The sequence below is a fragment of the Grus americana genome, chromosome Z, assembly GCF_028858705.1.
Source record: "Grus americana isolate bGruAme1 chromosome Z, bGruAme1.mat, whole genome shotgun sequence".
NCBI classification, from domain to species: domain Eukaryota; kingdom Metazoa; phylum Chordata; class Aves; order Gruiformes; family Gruidae; genus Grus; species Grus americana.
Genome location: NC_072891.1, coordinates 67,746,165 through 67,763,969, shown reverse-complemented (window position 1 = coordinate 67,763,969; position 17,805 = coordinate 67,746,165). Strand labels below are relative to the sequence as shown.

At 37.6% G+C, this 17,805-nt stretch overlaps 1 protein-coding gene across 1 annotated transcript in view; it reads left to right on the top strand.

Annotated features, from left to right (window-relative positions):
- SRFBP1 (serum response factor binding protein 1) overlaps positions 1–17,805 on the top strand; it is a 78,874-nt gene that overhangs the window by 27,320 nt on the left and 33,749 nt on the right. Inside the window, exon 3 of the mRNA XM_054809375.1 lies at positions 337–409. Within this exon, the coding sequence (XP_054665350.1) occupies positions 337–409 (73 nt within the window). The remainder of the gene's footprint in view (positions 1–336; positions 410–17,805) is intronic.

Below are 17,805 nucleotides of genomic sequence, written 5' to 3'. Positions count from 1 at the left end.
CTTTTATATTTAAATACTACAGATCTTAAAATGTATTTATATTTGAAATATCAGTGTCTCCTATGTATTATTGATAGGAATTGTAGTTACTGTTTTCCAATGCAGTAACATTTGTTTTTCTTATTATTGTGGTAAATCCTCAGGTTTTTCTCCTCTGTTCAGATCAGCAGAAGCATTAGATTATGTTCAACTCTTTGCTAAAATGTTTATTTAACAACAAGGGAAGGGCGTTTATGCTCATTCTTGTGATATTTTTATTTTGCTACTTAGTATTAGCACACGGGGAACTAAAGGGAACAAAAATAACTTTTTAATAAAGACAGACTTCATTTGCAGGGGTTCAGAAGACTTGAAAATGAAGAACCAAAAACGAGTTGAGAGATTAATAGAAGAAATCCATGCCATGAAGGTAGTACCATGTTTAGAGGTTTAAGTGTTACATGCAATTAATTTTAGTAACAAAATGCTTTGTTTGTCTTCTGGGATTGCATTGCATACTGAAACTTAACTGAAATATTTCCAGAGTCAGCTTGGTCATTGCAGTGACACAACTGGAAAATTACGAATATTTGCGTATTTCCATTTTTGTTTGCTGCATCTGTCAAGGTGTGAGACAATTTGAGTCGTAAGCTTGCTAGATTAAATATGAATTTCTGTAAAAATGTATGTTGCTCAGAGTTTTTACTGTAACAGTTAAAGCACAGAAATTAAAGTTCTCATGCCACTCAGGAGCGTGGAAGACATTTTGTGAGTCTGACAGTACAGTATCCTCGTTGTCAGTTCTCTTACCTTTAAGTGCGATGCTACTTGTATTTTACTTTCAACTTACAAGTCCTGTAGCAGGTTGGAATTTTAGCTGCAAGGGACTGCTAATGCTTGAGTCAGACCTTTTTTTTTATCTTCAGCCTTGCTGTCAATTGATATAATTTTTGTCTCTTATACCTTATGACATATCAGCAAATGCTTCAGAAATTTATAACTTTCTAATGTTTTGTATTAGTCATGTCTCAATTTTAACCGATACTGCTTAAAATTGTGTGTGGTGAAATGAGGTACAAATTCCAGTCACAAGGCTTGAGCACAAGAGTACCATATAGGCCAAGAAAACTGTTTTCAAGTAAAATTACTGCTTTGATTGGTTTTCCGTGATGACTTTAGTAATTAAATCACCCCTGCCTCTTTCTTATTATTTTTTATTTTTTTATTCTTTCCTGATCCTTGCACATATCGTAGTCTTCAAAAAACCTGGTAAATTGAAAAGCTTCATTGACCCATTTAGATGTGCTTTGTGCCAGATAGGTCAAGTGGAATCGTAGGGATTTTTAGCACAGTGCTTGCAAAACAAGAGTCCTTACAAATCAGTAAAGGGGAAAAGAAATTGCACAGCACTGTATTGAAGAGTAAAGCACTGGTCAAGCAGCATGACATTCATATTGAGGCATTCTGCTTTTTTGGCTTACTGTCAGTTTTAAACTTGGTCTTGTGATTGCTCTTTTTTTTGATGACACATTTATGTGTCTGTTGGAGCATGATGATTATTTTGGAAACATATCTCAATTTGTAAGACTACATATAAGTGACCAGGTGTGGTACAGCACTGAGCTCCCAAAAACCTGTTTTACAGGGCTTCTGTGAGGGTTTTACTGCAAGATCCATTCTGCACACATCTCCCAGAAGTGTTCTCTTTGCCCACATTGTGCTTTTCCTTCCACGACAGGCTCATGCAGACATCTTAAAGGCTGCCTGCACTCAGGGCTGTATTGGCCAAGTACATTCAAGCTGTTTCTTCATTTGGCATTAATGAGTGCAGAATTTGTGTTAACTTTGAGAACAATTGTCGAGGGAGGATAGATTTAAAATCTCGAGAGCTGAAGGCAAACAGATTTTGCCTTATAGACAGGGAGGAGTCTTCAAAGTGAGCAGCTGAGAAAGAGGAAAAGCTCTCTCACTTTTCAGGCAAATAGCTAGTAACTGTGCTTGGTTATCTGAAATTGTGCTGTAAGCGGTCTTTATTGTTAAAAGAAACGCACCCTTACATTAATAATATTTTTATAGCAAAACAGTTCTTTTTCTTGAAGTTTCTTAATCTTTCAAAATGAACAAATAGACACATACTAGCTTTACAGTGTGTTTGTTTCATAGATGAAAGAGAAATTCCTGTTTTTTATGAATCACAGCCTAAAAGGCACTAGTTATTTACATATTTTTTCACCACTGTTGATTTCTACACTAAGAGAGCTTTCTAGAGTTGGTGTAGAAATATTCTTCATTCAGCATTGAAGAGTAACACAACAGCTTTTACAGAAATCATTGATAATATTTGAGATAGGAGATTTTATGTTGGCGAAATGTCACTCCCAGCAACTCTTTGTCTTAAGTTATTGATAGTAGAATTTCATAAAGAATGGTTTGAATAACCTGAATGGATATTTTACAATTTTTAGGAAAGAATGGACAGAATAAAAATGGTAAGTGGCCCACAAAGTTGCAATTTAAAGCAGGCTTGTATTATCCAGACTATTCTAGCAGTTTTGGTGTGTGGATTCCAAGCACTTGTCAGAGGAGATACAAATCCTTTCAAAACGGATTGACTATGTGCAGAATACAGGAATTGGTCGTTTTCCATAGAACAAGCAGAAATAGTCCATAAACTTTTACTTACGTGTTTTATGTAAATAAAACTCTTACTGAATGTTTAAGCTTAAGGAGTACAGCAAGCTGCAAAGAGAAGTTCAGTTGAAAAGACAAAAACCAAAACCAACTACACCAGTTGAAGTGGTTTGGAGCCAGAATGTGGAAGTTACACCAGAGTCTGATAGCATGTGTATTTTCAGATTAAAAAGGGGTTTTTGGGATGGCTACTTATAACTTCTAGAACTTCTTTATTGGTTGGACAAAGACACGAAGAGTTGCTGTTGATTGAAGAAAATACATATTTGAAAGAAAAGGAAAATAGTACAGGTTTTTCCTGGTTTTTCCCCCATTGCCAAAAACAGCACACCTCTCTCTAAATATGCATTTTTCTTCCATCTGTCAAGAACAGGCCCAGACCACCTTTCCCCTACTACATAACCAGAAAAAAAAAGCCTTCTGGGGACTGGTGGCATGAACAAGGTCTTTTGTGAAGGACTTTGTGTATCCTCATGACCTCAGAAGGCACAAGAGGAGGATTCCATTTCACAGGGAATTTGTTTCAAGATCAGGAAAGACAGACTGAAACTCTGGGACCTTGACATAATTGTTTGTCTTACTGAAGTTTTTAATGTGATGGCTTAAGTTTCTCTTATGCAGAAAAAAAAAAGAGGGGTTGAAATCTCAATGAGGGAGAATTGCTGCCTTAAGAATTACATTTCTACATTCAGCTACCTGTAAACCCACAAACCTTTTATACTAGTTCATTTACTTAAGGAGTGTAATTTCTTGGTCAGCACAGTGTTTTAGTATGGTTGCTGCCACTTCATGGAACAACTATTATCTTTCATCCAGACTGTAACAACAGCAACAAAAAAAATCAATTACCTGATGCTATGTATGTTGTTAGAAGCTGGCTGCCTGCAGCTCAGCAGGACTTGTAAGTGCTATGGTCCTGAGTGAGACAAATACGAACTTTCAGTTACAAGTTCTTAACTTCCCTTTCTAGTGTTGATCTTTACTAATTACAGCCCGATAATATAGCAGGGAGAAAGTGCTTGCTATTAGCACTCCTGTCTTATCCCTGACTCTTGGAGATGCTTTTTTCCTGTCCTCAGGTAGACTCTAAACAGACACTACTGACATAATTTCACTTAAATGTACTGTTTTGTAGGAGTAGGACATGATAAGATGCTCACTTTTCAGGTTAAATGCTGTCTGTGTCTACTTTTTTTTTAATATCCTATATACACTCATACATCCACAGTTCTGCATATATTGAAAACCTAAGAAGTGTTGGTGCTGGACTGTATTAAGTTTTTTCTTATTTGAGTTTCAAATAGCATATATTGTGTTATTGTTGGAAAGACTTAATTTTTGATTCTATATATTTTCATTGTTAGAACTGGAAATTTAAAATAGGCAAATACAATTAATATTGTCTCAAGCACAACAATCAGAAGTAAACATTGTGGGAAATGAGAGCAGTTAAAAATTCCAGCTACGTGGATGCAGGAACTGGGTTAATTGTTTGCAGGAGTTCTCAAAGCTATTGGAATAGTACACTGTTTTTTTAGTTCTTCAGATTTCATTTTGCCAAAACTGTATAAAATATTTATTTAACAATTCATGAAAGATGGGAAAAAAGAACAGTATGATCCTTTCTAGTCCTTCTACTATGATATTACTTTTTTAAATATAAAATTGTGTATGCTTACAGGAATTTTTTTTACTGCTTTGTCAGGCTTGATGGTACTGTCCAAATGGATTAGTTATCCATCGTGGAGTACTTCTTAACCTATTTAGGAAGCTATGATATTTTTAAAAGTTTCTTTACACAAAAATAACTAATTAGCTAGTGATTTCTTAGCAACATGTAGCTTATCTTGAATTGCTTAAATTTCATGACTGACATTAGATCTCAGTACATCTTCATGTAGTTGCTTTACTGTGTATTTAGGAGTAGTTTTTGCCTTTATCTTACAATGAAAACCTTGGTATTATAGCAGATGTTGCTATAGCAATATCATGTTTGGAGAATGTCTATTAATGAGATATGGAAGAAAAGGCTATTTGCAGTGTTTGAAGGCAAAAGTCTTCCAGTGGTTGGGAATGAGCAGCAGTTGGTTACAGCCGTTGTTACATGACTTGGAAAGATACGTTCTCTATCCTGAAAATTATCACTGGAGAAATAGTTCAGTCAATACAATGTTTTTGTTTTAATACACTTAAGACACAATACTTATTGCAGAATAATGATTTTAGTAGGAGAGATACAGGAAAAGATATTGCTTTGCTTTAAATTATTTTCTCTCAAATTTATATTTTAGCAAGATATGAACAGAAGTAGACTTAAGTGTGAACCCCAGTATTATTGTCAAACTTCTGAAAGCCAAATTGTTTTGTAAAGGTAGAGCTTCAGTCTGAAGGATGTTTTTACAATCTTCGGCCTTGGAACAAAAATCATCTAATTTCCTGAAAGTAATAGTGATATGGGTGAGAAAGGACTTTTGCTCAGGACTGGGTAACAATTTTAGAGTAGGTCAGCTTAAGGACCTTGGGGGTTTTTTTTGGTGGTTTTTTTTTAGTATTTTGCATAGAATTTTTCTATCCTGAAATACCAGGCTTTTTCAAAAAAATATCATTTTCTTCTAACAGTGATTTCTCTTTTGGTTAATGCTTTCATCTTCTGTAGCCTTACTTTTAGTTAACATCTCACAGTAGAATTGTCTTCAGTAAGATTGAGGACTAATGCACTTTTTTGCTTTTCCTTTCTCCTAGCATACGTTTCCTACAAGAGTCTTACATATTTTCTTTCCTAACAGATAGGAGACTTTCGTACTGTGGTGGGTTGACCCTGGCTGGAGGCCAGGTGCCCACCAAAGCCACTCTTAACTCCCCCTTCTCAACTGGACAGGAGAGATAAAATGTAATGAAAAAAATAAAATCTCCTGGGTTGAGATAAGTACAGGAAGAGATTGTTCACTATTTAACGTCACAGGCAAAACAGACTCAACTCAAAAAAAACCTCATCTAATTTATTTCTAAGCAAAACAGAGTAGAGCAATAAGAAATAAAACCAAATCTCAAAACACCTCCCCCCACCCCTCCCTTCTTCCCAGGTCCAACTTCACTCCCCATTTCTCTCCCTCCTCCCCACCAGTGGCACAGGGGGATGGGGAATGGGGGTTGTGGTCAGTTCATCACACGGTGTCTCTGCCGCTCCTTCCTCCTCAGGGGGAGGACTCCTCACACTCTGCCCCTGCTCCAGCATGGGGTCCTTCCCACGGGAGACAGTCCTTCACCAACTTCACCAACTTGAGTCTTTCCCTTGGGCTGCAGTTCTTCACCAACTGCTCCAGTGTGGGTCCCTCCCATGGGGTGCAGACCTTCAGGAACAGACTGCTCCAGCGTGGGTCCCCCACGGGGTCACAAGTCCTGCCAGCAAACCTGATCTGACATGGGCTCCTCAGTCCACAGGTCCTGCTAGGAGCCTACTCCAGCGTGGGCTTCCCACAGGGTCACAGCCTCCTTTGGGGGCATCCACCTGCTCCGGCATGGGGTCCTCCACGGGCTGCAGGTGGAATCTCTACACCCCCTCATCCTTCCTCCATGGGCTGCAGGGGGACAGCCTGCTTCACCATGGTCTTCACCACGGGCTGCAGGGGGATCTCTGCTCCGGTGTCTGGAGCACCTCCTCCCCCTCCTTCTTCACTGACCTAGGTGTCTGCAGAGTTTCTTACATCTTCTCCTTTCTCTGGCTGCAAAGACTGCCACTTCTTTTTTTTTTTCCTTCTTAACTCTGTTATCCCAGAGGCACTACCACCATGGCTGATGGGCTTGGCCTTGGCCAGCGGCAGGTCCTTCTTAGAGCCAGTTGGCATTGGCTCTGTTGGACATGGGGGAAGCTTCTAGCAGCTTCTCGCAGAAGCCACCTCTGTAGCACCCCCCATTACCAAAATGGTAATGCATGCCCTAGTAAGTCAGATTATTTTTCTTACACAAACTCTGAATATTCATTTAATGGATATCTCAAATTCTGTCAGGGCTGAAATAGAAAGCTCTTCCAAGTAGGAAACACAAATGTAAAGAGCACCTAGGGTAATGCAGAAGATGACAACATAAATAAACAGTGTGTTCCTGAGACCAAACACGAAAAGGAAGTCCACCAAAAGTGGAAGCAACAACAAGACTACCTGGGAGGAAGGTAGACACACTGCCTGAATGCACAGAGTGTTAGAAAATACAAAACTTAGATGAATTTCCAACTAGTGAGGAATGTGAAGGTCTGCAGAAATGGCTTTTGTAAGTACACTGGGAGCAAAAGTAAAGCTAAAGGAAAATAAGGGACCACCGCTCAGTGAGGGAGTATGGAAAAGGGTGAAGAATTGGGAATAGTACACCAGATAGTTGTACTGCCATTCAGAGGGACGTGGACAGGCTGGAGAAACAGACAATGAGGAAATCTCCTGAAGTTTATCAATGGAAGATTTCAAGTACTGCCCCTGGGAAGGAGTAAAGCCTTGCACCCATCTGTGCTGGGGGCTGACAGGCTGGAAAGCAACTTTTTAGGAAAGGATGTTGGTGTCCTGCTGGACACTAGCTGATCATGAGCAAGCAATGCACCCTCATGGCAAAGAAGGCCAGCACTCTTGTGGGTTACATTAGGAAAGGTGCTGCCAGTAGTCTGAGGGAGATGATCCTTCCCCTGTACTCAGACTTGATGAGAGGCATCGGGTATTTACACTACAGATGGAAGTAGTGGTGCCCACTGATAGGACAAGAAGCAATGGGGACAAACTGAAATACAAAAAACTCCATTTAAACTTAAGAGGAAACTATTTCACTGTAAGAGTGATTACTCACTAGAACAGGTTGCCCAGAGAGTTTGTGAAGTCCACATCCTTGGAAATACTCAAAACCTGTCTGGACATAGACCCGAGGCATGTTGTCTAGTTGACTTGCTTGAGCAGGGAGTTTGGACTAGAGATCCAAGCTCTAGCTGGAGTAGTACTCCAGAGATTCCCTTCCAAGTTCTAAAATTGTGTGGAGAGAGATGAAGTGGACAACTGGGCAATAAGAGTGGGTGAAAAACTGTCAGGTTCAAAGGATTGTAATCAGTGGTAGAACATTCAACTGGTTGCTGGTTACAAGTGGTGTCCCTTAGGGGTCTGGACTAGTACCAGTAGTGTTTAGTGTGTTAATAATGCCATAAATGATGATACGGGCTGCATTCTCTGCAGATTTGTTGATTATACTAAATTGGGGCATATGGATGATTTGCCTAAGGGCAGGGCTGCTGTACAGAGGGATTCGCACAGGGTAGAAAAGTGAGCTGACAGGAACCGCATGTAGTTCTAGAAAAGGAAATGCATAGTGTTGCATCTGGGATGGAATAGCTCCATGCAATAGCCCAGGCTGGGAACCAGTTGGCTAGAAAGCAGCTTTATGGAAAGGGGCCTGGGTCTCCTGGTGGACAGGAAGTTGAACATAAGAGAAAAAAGTGCTCCTGTGGAAAGGAACGCCAACTGCAATGTAGGCTATGTTAGTGTAATTGTGACAGGTCCAGGGCAGTGGTCCTTCCCCTCTATTTGGTTGTGATAGGACTGCAGCTGGAGTGCTGTGTCCAGTTCTGGGCTTCCCAGTATGGGAAGGACATGGACATACTGCAACAAGTCCCGCAGAGGGCCACCAGACTGGTTAGGGGCTGGAGCACATGATGTGCAAGGTAAGAGACCTGTTTGTTCATCCTTAATGAAAAAAAGCCTAAGGGCAAACCTAATTACTGCCTGTAGCTACCTAGGATGGCCTAGGAAGATGGAGCCATTCTTTCTTCAGAGGTGTCCAGTGGAAGGATGGTGGTCAATAGGCTAAGTTTCATTCCAGACAATTCTGACTTGCTGTGTGGGCAGGAAGGGGGGAATTCACCATTGGAGTGATAAAATGCTGAAACAGGTAACAAAGAGAGGGTATGGGATGTCAGTCCTTGCAGATGTTTAAAACTCAAGTGCCCTGAACAGCCTTCTCTGTCTAGAGCTGCTTTGGGCAGAAGGTTGCACTAGATCTGGAGGTCTCTTCCAGCCTACATAAGTCTGTGTTTACACAATCATAAGTAGGAGGAATTTTAAACTTAGGAACAGTAAAACTGTAGAAGTACAATAAAATATTTTAGCTTTAGTTAGGGGTGAAAACCATGTCAGTCAGTCAGTTGTTATTTTTCCCCTTTAAGAAATAGCTTTGGGAATAAATCAATAGAGTTACATGCCTAGGTTTTGCTATACACGAGTAACTGTGCTATGCTGAGATTTACTTTCCAGAGAATTGTGTGGAAGAGCATCATAAACAGTATTGAACATAGGCAGCTAGATCAAGTGCTTAAGAATATACAGTGTGGAAAAGTACCATACCTCTACTTGTCTGGACAGTGGAATTTAATGCTGCTTTAATTGACAAACTTATGGATATTCTCTTCTGTGCTAGTTTGTATTACTGAACTGGTACTACCAGTAAATAGACCTGTTTCACAGAAGATTGGAAGAAGTGGCCCTTAGTACATTCTCCATGCAAAAATGGCAAAGATATTTGTATGACGAACAATGTTTTATGACTGGAGGTGCAGAAGAAAGCGTCATGTATTTCTGTACTTAATTGGTTGCAGCATAGTATTTTGCCATCCTTTCCATATGAATATTAAAGCATCTTGGGTATTTGATTAGAAGGGGGAAAGGGTTGGTTACTGTAACATCAAGGTCAGGGTTTTGTCTGTTTCACTTTTACAACATGCTCTCTCTCCAGCTCATCCATCAGACCATCATGATAGATGGCTGGATGTGCTCACTGATGCCTTTTATTTTTTTCTAATCATGAAGTTCCATGGAATTCTTCTTCTGTGATATCCTTGTAGGAGATAATTCCTCAATAATTCATGAGTACTTTTTTTCAGCAGTGTTATGACTTTTGGTACTGAACAAATTCTTACTTGAAAAAACTTCTTCTCTTTCTGAAATTAAAAACATTACATTAACATTGAAATAGTGAGCAAAGACAATGTTATACTTCCAGAGAGAGGTAAAAGAGTCTGAACAAATATAAATTATTCCTGGAGCAAATGCTGGTGTATGTAATTGCTTTCCAGTCAAGACAGTAATGATGTTGTTTCCAAATGGATTTTACTTCATGGAAATTTGACTTATGCCTGTCTACCGATATGTACATGCACTTATCCTTAGAAGTGAATTATGGCAACTCTTTTTTATCAAAACACAGATGTTTTAGTCTTCATAGCTGAGGTCGAGTAAAAGTATACAGAAGAAGTGATAAGCTGAATGAATGTCTTTTGGGATGCCTTTCTCAGTGTTTATGAGGTCTGAGGCTTGGCTCTTGATATTCTTGGTTAATATGAGGGAGGAATGTGTTGTCAGGAGACTACATAATCGTGTCTCCTCAGTTTACCCACTTTCTGTGACTAGTCCTACCTACCACGTTTTCCTGACGTGATTCTTAAAACAGTGAGAAGGCAGGTTGGTATACTCACAGGCTGAGTTCAGCTCTGTTCTTAATCTTAAATATTACATTGCTTCCATTCATGCTTATAGTAAAGTGAGTAAAACCCCCATTTAATATAACTGCTTTCCCAAGTCAGTCTCCTGTTTGCTTCTCTTGCAGGGTCAGAATATCTTAACTGAGCAAGCGTAACAATCTCAGCATGAGAAAGTTGTAGAATACGATACGTTTTTTTTCTAGATAGCAAGCATAAAAGAATACTTAGAATTGTAAGGAAAACAGAGAAAAATGTGGGGGAAAAATCTTGTACAATTTTAATTTTGAATGAGAAAACAATTGACAGTCATTCCTACTGTTTTATTTCATTATGATAACAGAAGTAATGATTTTATTTACACCAAATACTGCTTTGGATTGCATAAAAAAAATGAGTTGCATTTCTTATATATAAAAGTCAGTAAAAATATCACCAGCTTCATTTTCAAAACTTCATCGTTGACCAGATACTTAAATAAAAGCAGTTATCATGTGCTTTTTTTCTTGTGCACTAGATTCTTAGTTACAAAATGAAAACAGATCACAAAGGCAGCTTTTTGATGGATTTGAGACAACTTAAGGAAAATATTAAAGTAGGTTCTAAGTAAAGGTTGTCAACTATCTTAAAAATATGGCTTGCAGATGAAGCTTTTTCCTCAAGTCTTGCGTAAGAATTTTACCATCTTATTTTTTTTATAAGGATGCAAAATAAGCTATTTTCACTTTTTAAAAAATATGGCTTGCAGATGACACTCCATCTCCTTTCTGAATTCTGCATAAGTATTTTTATTGTTTATTTTAATAAAGAGGCAACCTTTGCAGTAGTACAAAAAAACAGATTAATGCAACCCATATGCCTTAATCTATTTGAAAATTGAGCAGTGACAGCAAACCAAAACACTTATTGTTGTTATTAGTCAAAATAATGACAGAAGTGTCAGCATGTTTCTGTGCTTATTTTGAAAATATTTATGTATATTCCAAACAAATATCTTAGTCCTGTTGTTGACTTCTTTCATCATCCCAACATCTATTTCACTTTAGTGCACCAACTTGGGCCTCTTCATTAACCTTCTCCATAATTCATCTGAACCTGAGGTAGAAAAGAATGTTTCTGTAAGCACTGCATACCTTTTCTTTACATTTTGGCCATCCCATGCTGAGGTGTACTAAGAGTAGCCAAATAAGATGGTCCTTGTGAAATCTCTGAGGCAGTTCTAGTTAATTTCTTGCTGTGGACTAGCTGGTCTTTGTAATTAATTTATTCTGGAGAAGCTAAAAAGTAGCTCCAGTAAATAGTGAATCTACTTAGTATGGCGGATCAGTATTAAACTGTCTCAATATACTTAATGAACTATTCTTTTTGGGAGTCTTTCTTCTGAAGAAATTTCCCAGCAGAAATTAGGTCTTTTGGTCTTCACAGCTGTAAAAGAAATTATTCTTGAATAATGCAGTAAAGGTTTTATTCTTATTTCTTCTAATTGGAAGGTTGGGGGAGGGAAGAGAAATTGGAGACCTACGGTAGATATCTTTATAGTCACTTGGAAACTAATTAATTCAGAATGGTGACTGCAGCTGCTATGACTCCTTATTCCAGCTGATGCTTTTGTGTGTAAAATCTTATTTCCCCCATGGTTGTCTCCTGCTTACAAAAAAAAAAATATATAAAGTCTGTTCTGGGAATGTAATACTAATGTAAATATGACTTCAGTGCTGGACAGACTCATTGGCAGTTTTATTAAAGAATGGATTTAGTGAATATGTGGATGAATAGGATGAGGCAGAATAGTTGTACCTTTAGGAGATGAAAGTCATGCCTTGGAAATCAGTGGGAGTTCTTTGAAGGAATAAATACATACAGTGGATGTTGCTCATTGAGTCTGTATATTGTTTTAAATTTCCAAAAAGCCATTATCTATCTTTAACCAAAACCTCTAGTGGTTATTTGTGGTGATTTTTGTTTGTTTGAGTTTTGGTTGGGTTTTTTGTTTTGTTTTTTTTGTAAAAAAGGCTGTTCATGGATGCGCATTTTCTTCTTTTAATTACAGTTAAAGATAGTAAGCGGAAGAGGAGAGTAGATGGTTAGCTTTCATAGTGTTGGAAAGCTAACAGTGGAGTTCTGTGGGGATCAGTGCTGGAAATGATTCAGAAAAAGAGAATGAATGACAGAGCTTGATGATCCAAAATTTCAGGATAGTGAAGATACTAAGACACTGAGGAATAATATTACAAAACTGACTAACTGGGCAATAAAATGATTAAAGAAATTCAGTAGTGATAAATGCAAAGTAATGCATGTTGTAGTGGTGAGAATTACATTTCCAATGGTTTGTTTTTATGGGGTTGAAATTCACTGTTACCAGTGGGTGGTGGATATGGGAGTTACCATAGATAGCTGTGTGAAAATGATATGTTGCTGTTCTCTATTTTCAGACAGAAAACAATCTGTTCCTATTTAAATCAATTGTTTTACCATATACTGCATAAGTCATCATAGTGTATTTGAAAAAAAAAAAAAAAGAAGAAGAAAACTAGTAAAAGTATAAAGAAAAGTGTTAGGATGATCAGAGATATGGCATAGCATCTACAGAATGTATAACAAAATTGGAATAGGATTTCCTGGGATACAAGGTGAACTACTGATATTGGAGGCTTACACGATTCATATATTTGTCCTGGATAGTTCTTTTGCATTTTGTATACCAATATTTTGCTCAGAAGCTTTTAGAAGCCAATTTGGAAATCTGCAGGTACTGAAAAAAATTGTATTTTTCATGATTTGTTGCCAGATCTCTTCTTTCCACCTTTACCCCTCACCTTAAGCAAATGACATAGCATGTTTATCTTGCACAAGTTTCAAGATCTCCTGGGAAAGGACATAAAGTAATTTATTTTCTTCCCCATGGTGCTTTAAGAAAAGACTGGAGGAGGAGTGCTTTTCCTGGAGATAATGCATACTGAGAAAGGGAATAAAAAAAGGAAATTCCTTCTTTCTCCATTGTGTCTAATCTTTGAACTCTTTTTCTTTTAAGCCCTCTGGAAGCAGACAAAGGGGCTGTGTAATACAGCTTTGTGTTTTCACACTCTTCTACCTCTTTCTGCATCTTTCTGCGTTCTTCTGTCTTCATTATTCATTTCTGTTTCCATATCTGTTTCAAAGCAACATCTAGTGCGTGAGGATTATTAGCTGGATTGCACCCATTTGTCAGTCACAGTCCTCATTGGGAGCGTTGTGAGAATACAGCACATCCTTTTCCTGGCTGCTTTGGTGGCAGTCTTGCTGGCTCAAGCTCCTGCTGGGAGAAAAGAGGCCGAACTGAGAAAGTTGTGCATAGCGTCCCCTTCTGACAGGTAACGCTGTTTTTCTTTAAATTTTACAAAAACAGTTCATCTGGCAACCAGCAATACTGGCAACGGTTGTGAATACCGGGGATAGTAATTCAAAACCAGAGATAGTTCCAGCCAACACAGGACTGCTTGGAAATATGTTAACCCTGAAATTGCATGCGGTTGTTATTTTAATATTAGAAAAGCAGCGTGGAACAAATTGCCAGTACAGAGTGAAATTACAGATTGTACCAGTCCAAGAGAACACTGACATTCAGAAATAAAAGATGTTTGAAGTGAAAGAATATTCAAATAATGATAATTTTGGCATCATCAAGTTTGCTGTAGTGAATAATCCAGGGAGCTTTTTTTTCCTTTTTTTGTAACTTTTCTTTTGAATGTTTCTAATTGTAGTTTACTTTCTTAATAGCTTCTACTTCTGAATTTGTCACAAGTTTACAGACTTGCTAACTTTTTTCGTATCCTATGGTAAAAAACAGTGACTTGCTCCCTGAACGTGGCTACTGAATCAGATGGGAACCTCCAAAATTAAACAATTCATTTAATCTAATTGACTAAATAAAATGCCAAGTTCACAGTGTTCATCTCGGTAGACTGATGTAATTGCTGGCATTTGACTTGCATACCTCTTGAAATATTAAATTAGTTTATAAACGTGGCAGAAAAGAGCAGCCTATACTTGCCAAATAAAGTTTGGGTATTTTACAACAGTTTAAGCTAGCCATGTTAACTCTTGTTTTAGGGAGCTGTTTTTCATTTTGTTTTGTTATTAAACTGCATGAATAAGTAGTCTTTGCTTCAGCTGCATGCTTTGCTTTTAAGAGAGCTTGTACAGCATAGCAGAATAAGGTTATTTAACTAGAGCAAGGTAACCGTTTGGACAGAACTATGTTTATAGGAATATTCTGAAGTTTTGGTTGTTAAGTATTTTAATAACTGTAATTTTCCAGAGAAAATAAAAACAGAAAACTATAAAGTTTTGTAGTGTGAAACTTAGTAGATGAAAACTCACAGGTTGACATTGAATTTCACTTGGATCTAAACTGAGACAGCAATACTGTAGACATTTAGTAATGTTTAAAATTGGTGCCAGCAAAAACCTGACACCAGTGTAGTTTACAAAAAGAACAATTGCTAGACAAGTTCCACTTGAAATACATTCTTTCATTCCCAATGATTAACTGTAATTTTGGAGTGCTTTGTTTTCTAACAGGTTAATAATAGTTAATTCCCATCAAAATCAAATGCCATATATTCATCTAAAGTGAGACAGTTGTATAACTTTGGATTTTTTTGGGAAGTTCTATTTTGATAATTTCCTCTAGTGACTACTTTGGTTTTGTTATTTTAAAATGAGAATTAAGTTTTACCATTTTTTTCCTAATCTGTTTTGTAGTATTCCTGCCCAAGTTGTTATTAAACAAACAAGGCTAAAAATTACAGAAGATTTTTTTTTTTATTTTGAGAGTCATATATTAAAGTAAAAGGCAAGTTAAAACATTACATTCTATAAAGCTTTTGAAAATAAGGCAATCGATGAAACATACAAAGTCATTAAAAATACGTGAAATTTTCTTTAGCATATACTTTAGGAAAAGTAGCAACTGTAGAACCCTTTTTAAGTTTTTCTTCCTCTTTGTAATACAGAATCTAGATATTTGATAAGTGAAAAAAACCTATAATTACTGTAGGACATAATAATAAACTTAAACCCTAATGACACAGGGGAATGTATTTAAATTATAATTCACTTAATTTGTCTGCAATTAGAGAGAAAATGTCTTCATTTCTACAGGCTAAAATCTCTGGTTTCAGTATGTGATGATATAGAATCAAGTCAACCAGTCAGATTGCCGGAAAAAGCTTTGTTGGCTAGACGGGTGGAACAAAAAAAGATCTATGGAATCTTTTTTTTGTTGCGGTTTTGCTTTCCTGTAGTTGTCTGTTCTTTATGACACAGGTATTTACAGTAAAACTTGAATTTTGTGGAAAGCTAAATCTGTACATCCACATACTTTTATCATACTACATTGACTGTAAGCTTAGCAGAAGTTTAACTTCTTGGAAGTCATTTATTAGAAGAAGATGTCATTCCTGAACATGTGAATACTCCTGAAATAGTATTTATTCAAACAATATTAGTAAATATTTGTAAGACTGATATCATGAAAACAATTTAATAGTAAGAGGTTCCTATAACATGCAGAGCATTGCTAATTGGAAAGACATTCCTACCTCCATTGTAATGTGACATGTCATTTTCACTTACAAAACAGAATACATTAGTAATATGCTGATTTGTCTTGTTTATAATAATTTTCAGTGCACTTACGCCTCAACACGCAGTCTTTACTTTGTCAGTATATTACATTGTACTGGGCGAGAAGATTGGAAATCCATCTTCCCAAACACATTCACCCACAGTGGTTGATTATTGTCTTTTATGGTCTCTGTTAGCACCCAGTAGAGTACTATGTATTTTTATAAGCTTTGTATGTTTGCACCACTCACATCTTGTAATTTAAAAAGCAAGGATTTATGCCAGTGAGGTGCCAGCGAGTCACCAAAGAAACCAAGACAGTAGCTCCCAAATAGACTCCCTCACCTTCTCTGTCCGAAAGGTGCAGGCTGTGGCATGTTATGCACAAGCATTGAAAATCCTGAATGTCATCTTGCTAGGAAGAATGGTGAGTCAACCTGAGCAAGGCAGAGAGCTCTTTAACCTTTGTGTGAGTAGATTAAGCATATCTTGTCTTTCATTTCTCTACCTAGGCATTTTATATATGTTTCTGTCTGTTTCGAATATTACAAATAAATGCTTTTAATTACATTTTATTTAAATCTAGCATGGGTGTGGCTTGGGAGGCACAGCAAGGCCCTTCTCTGTGTAGTACAAGGGATTCTGTAAACTGAGAGAGCTGAAGTGTTGAAGCTTCCCAGCACGTCCTCTGCCCTGAGCCCCAAGTGTGATTCACCCAAGAACCCCAAGAATGAATCCACATTTGAGCTGCATGGGCTGGCAGGTGACCTGACACTTCCAAGAATGGCGGGTGCAGGCTTTTTCCAAATGACTGTTAAAAAAGTCAGGAAAGCTTTTAGTATGGAGATATCTAGATATTTACTTGACTCATGAAGGCCAATAATATTCTGAACAAGTGACCTGGGAGTCTATATACCTTCTTAATTTTCTGGGCATCAGTCAAATTCATACCTGTGACAGGGATGGCACCATCCTAGACTCCCTGTGAATCAGTCTACCTCTAATGAGACTGTTACTGGCCCTCACTGGGTTCTCACCTGTGGATTGAAAACTTCAGACCTCCTCAGCAGTAATTTGAAACTCTTGGTAACTGTGGCATAACGCTCACATCCACGGATGTGAAGCATTATGTAAAAATGTTTGTTTGCAGTCTGCTGCAACAGGAGGCAATGGCAGGTCTTTTAGAATTGAAATGCTGAAATGCTGGATCGAATTCCTGATGAAAAAAATCTGTTTTACTTGCCACGCTTTCAGATTCTGCTGTGTTTTTAGTAGAAATACAGGGATGCAGACTGGAGATTTCTTGGGGCTGCTGGCAACAGAATTTTTAGTGTCAAAGTAGTGCTACTATATCCATTTAAATAAATGTATCAGCTTATTTTTTTGTTAATTAGGAATGAAACATTTTAATTCTCCAATCTATTTCTTAGGATCAAGTAGAATAAATGGTGCAGTTGCATCATTTGGGCGTTCTCATGTTGTCATTCAGCCAGAGAAGATAAATGGGTTTTCAGGATTACTTGTCACAGTCAACAAAGCAGGAAATCATTAAAACAAAAGTCTGAGTCTTTGGGTGTCAAAAGCTTTACTGCAGAAGGTGCAGTCACAAACAAGTAGCAAATAGTGTTCTGTGTTTACCTAACATAAGGTTACAGTTAGGGAAATTTGAGACAAATTGGTAGACCTGTCTGGAAGGATTTTATGTAATTTAAAGGTGATGGATAAAGATGAGAGTGACCTGGATTGCCTGGATTCCATTGAGGAAAAAAGTAAAGCCAAATGGAAGATTAAATTTCCAGGAGTAAGGAAGGCTTGGGCTTTTTGTCTAGAATGAGAGTTTTCTCCTTCTGTAGGATATTACCAAGGCAGATACTGCATCCCATGTTATTGCTGTTTTTAAAACTGTAGTTAAATGAGAGCTAACGCAGAAAAGACTTACCAAGATTACATATGGACAAATTCTCATTCTGTGGTAGATGAAGTTCAGGAATTTAATTACTAAAAAGGGGGCTTGAGAAGTGATTTGG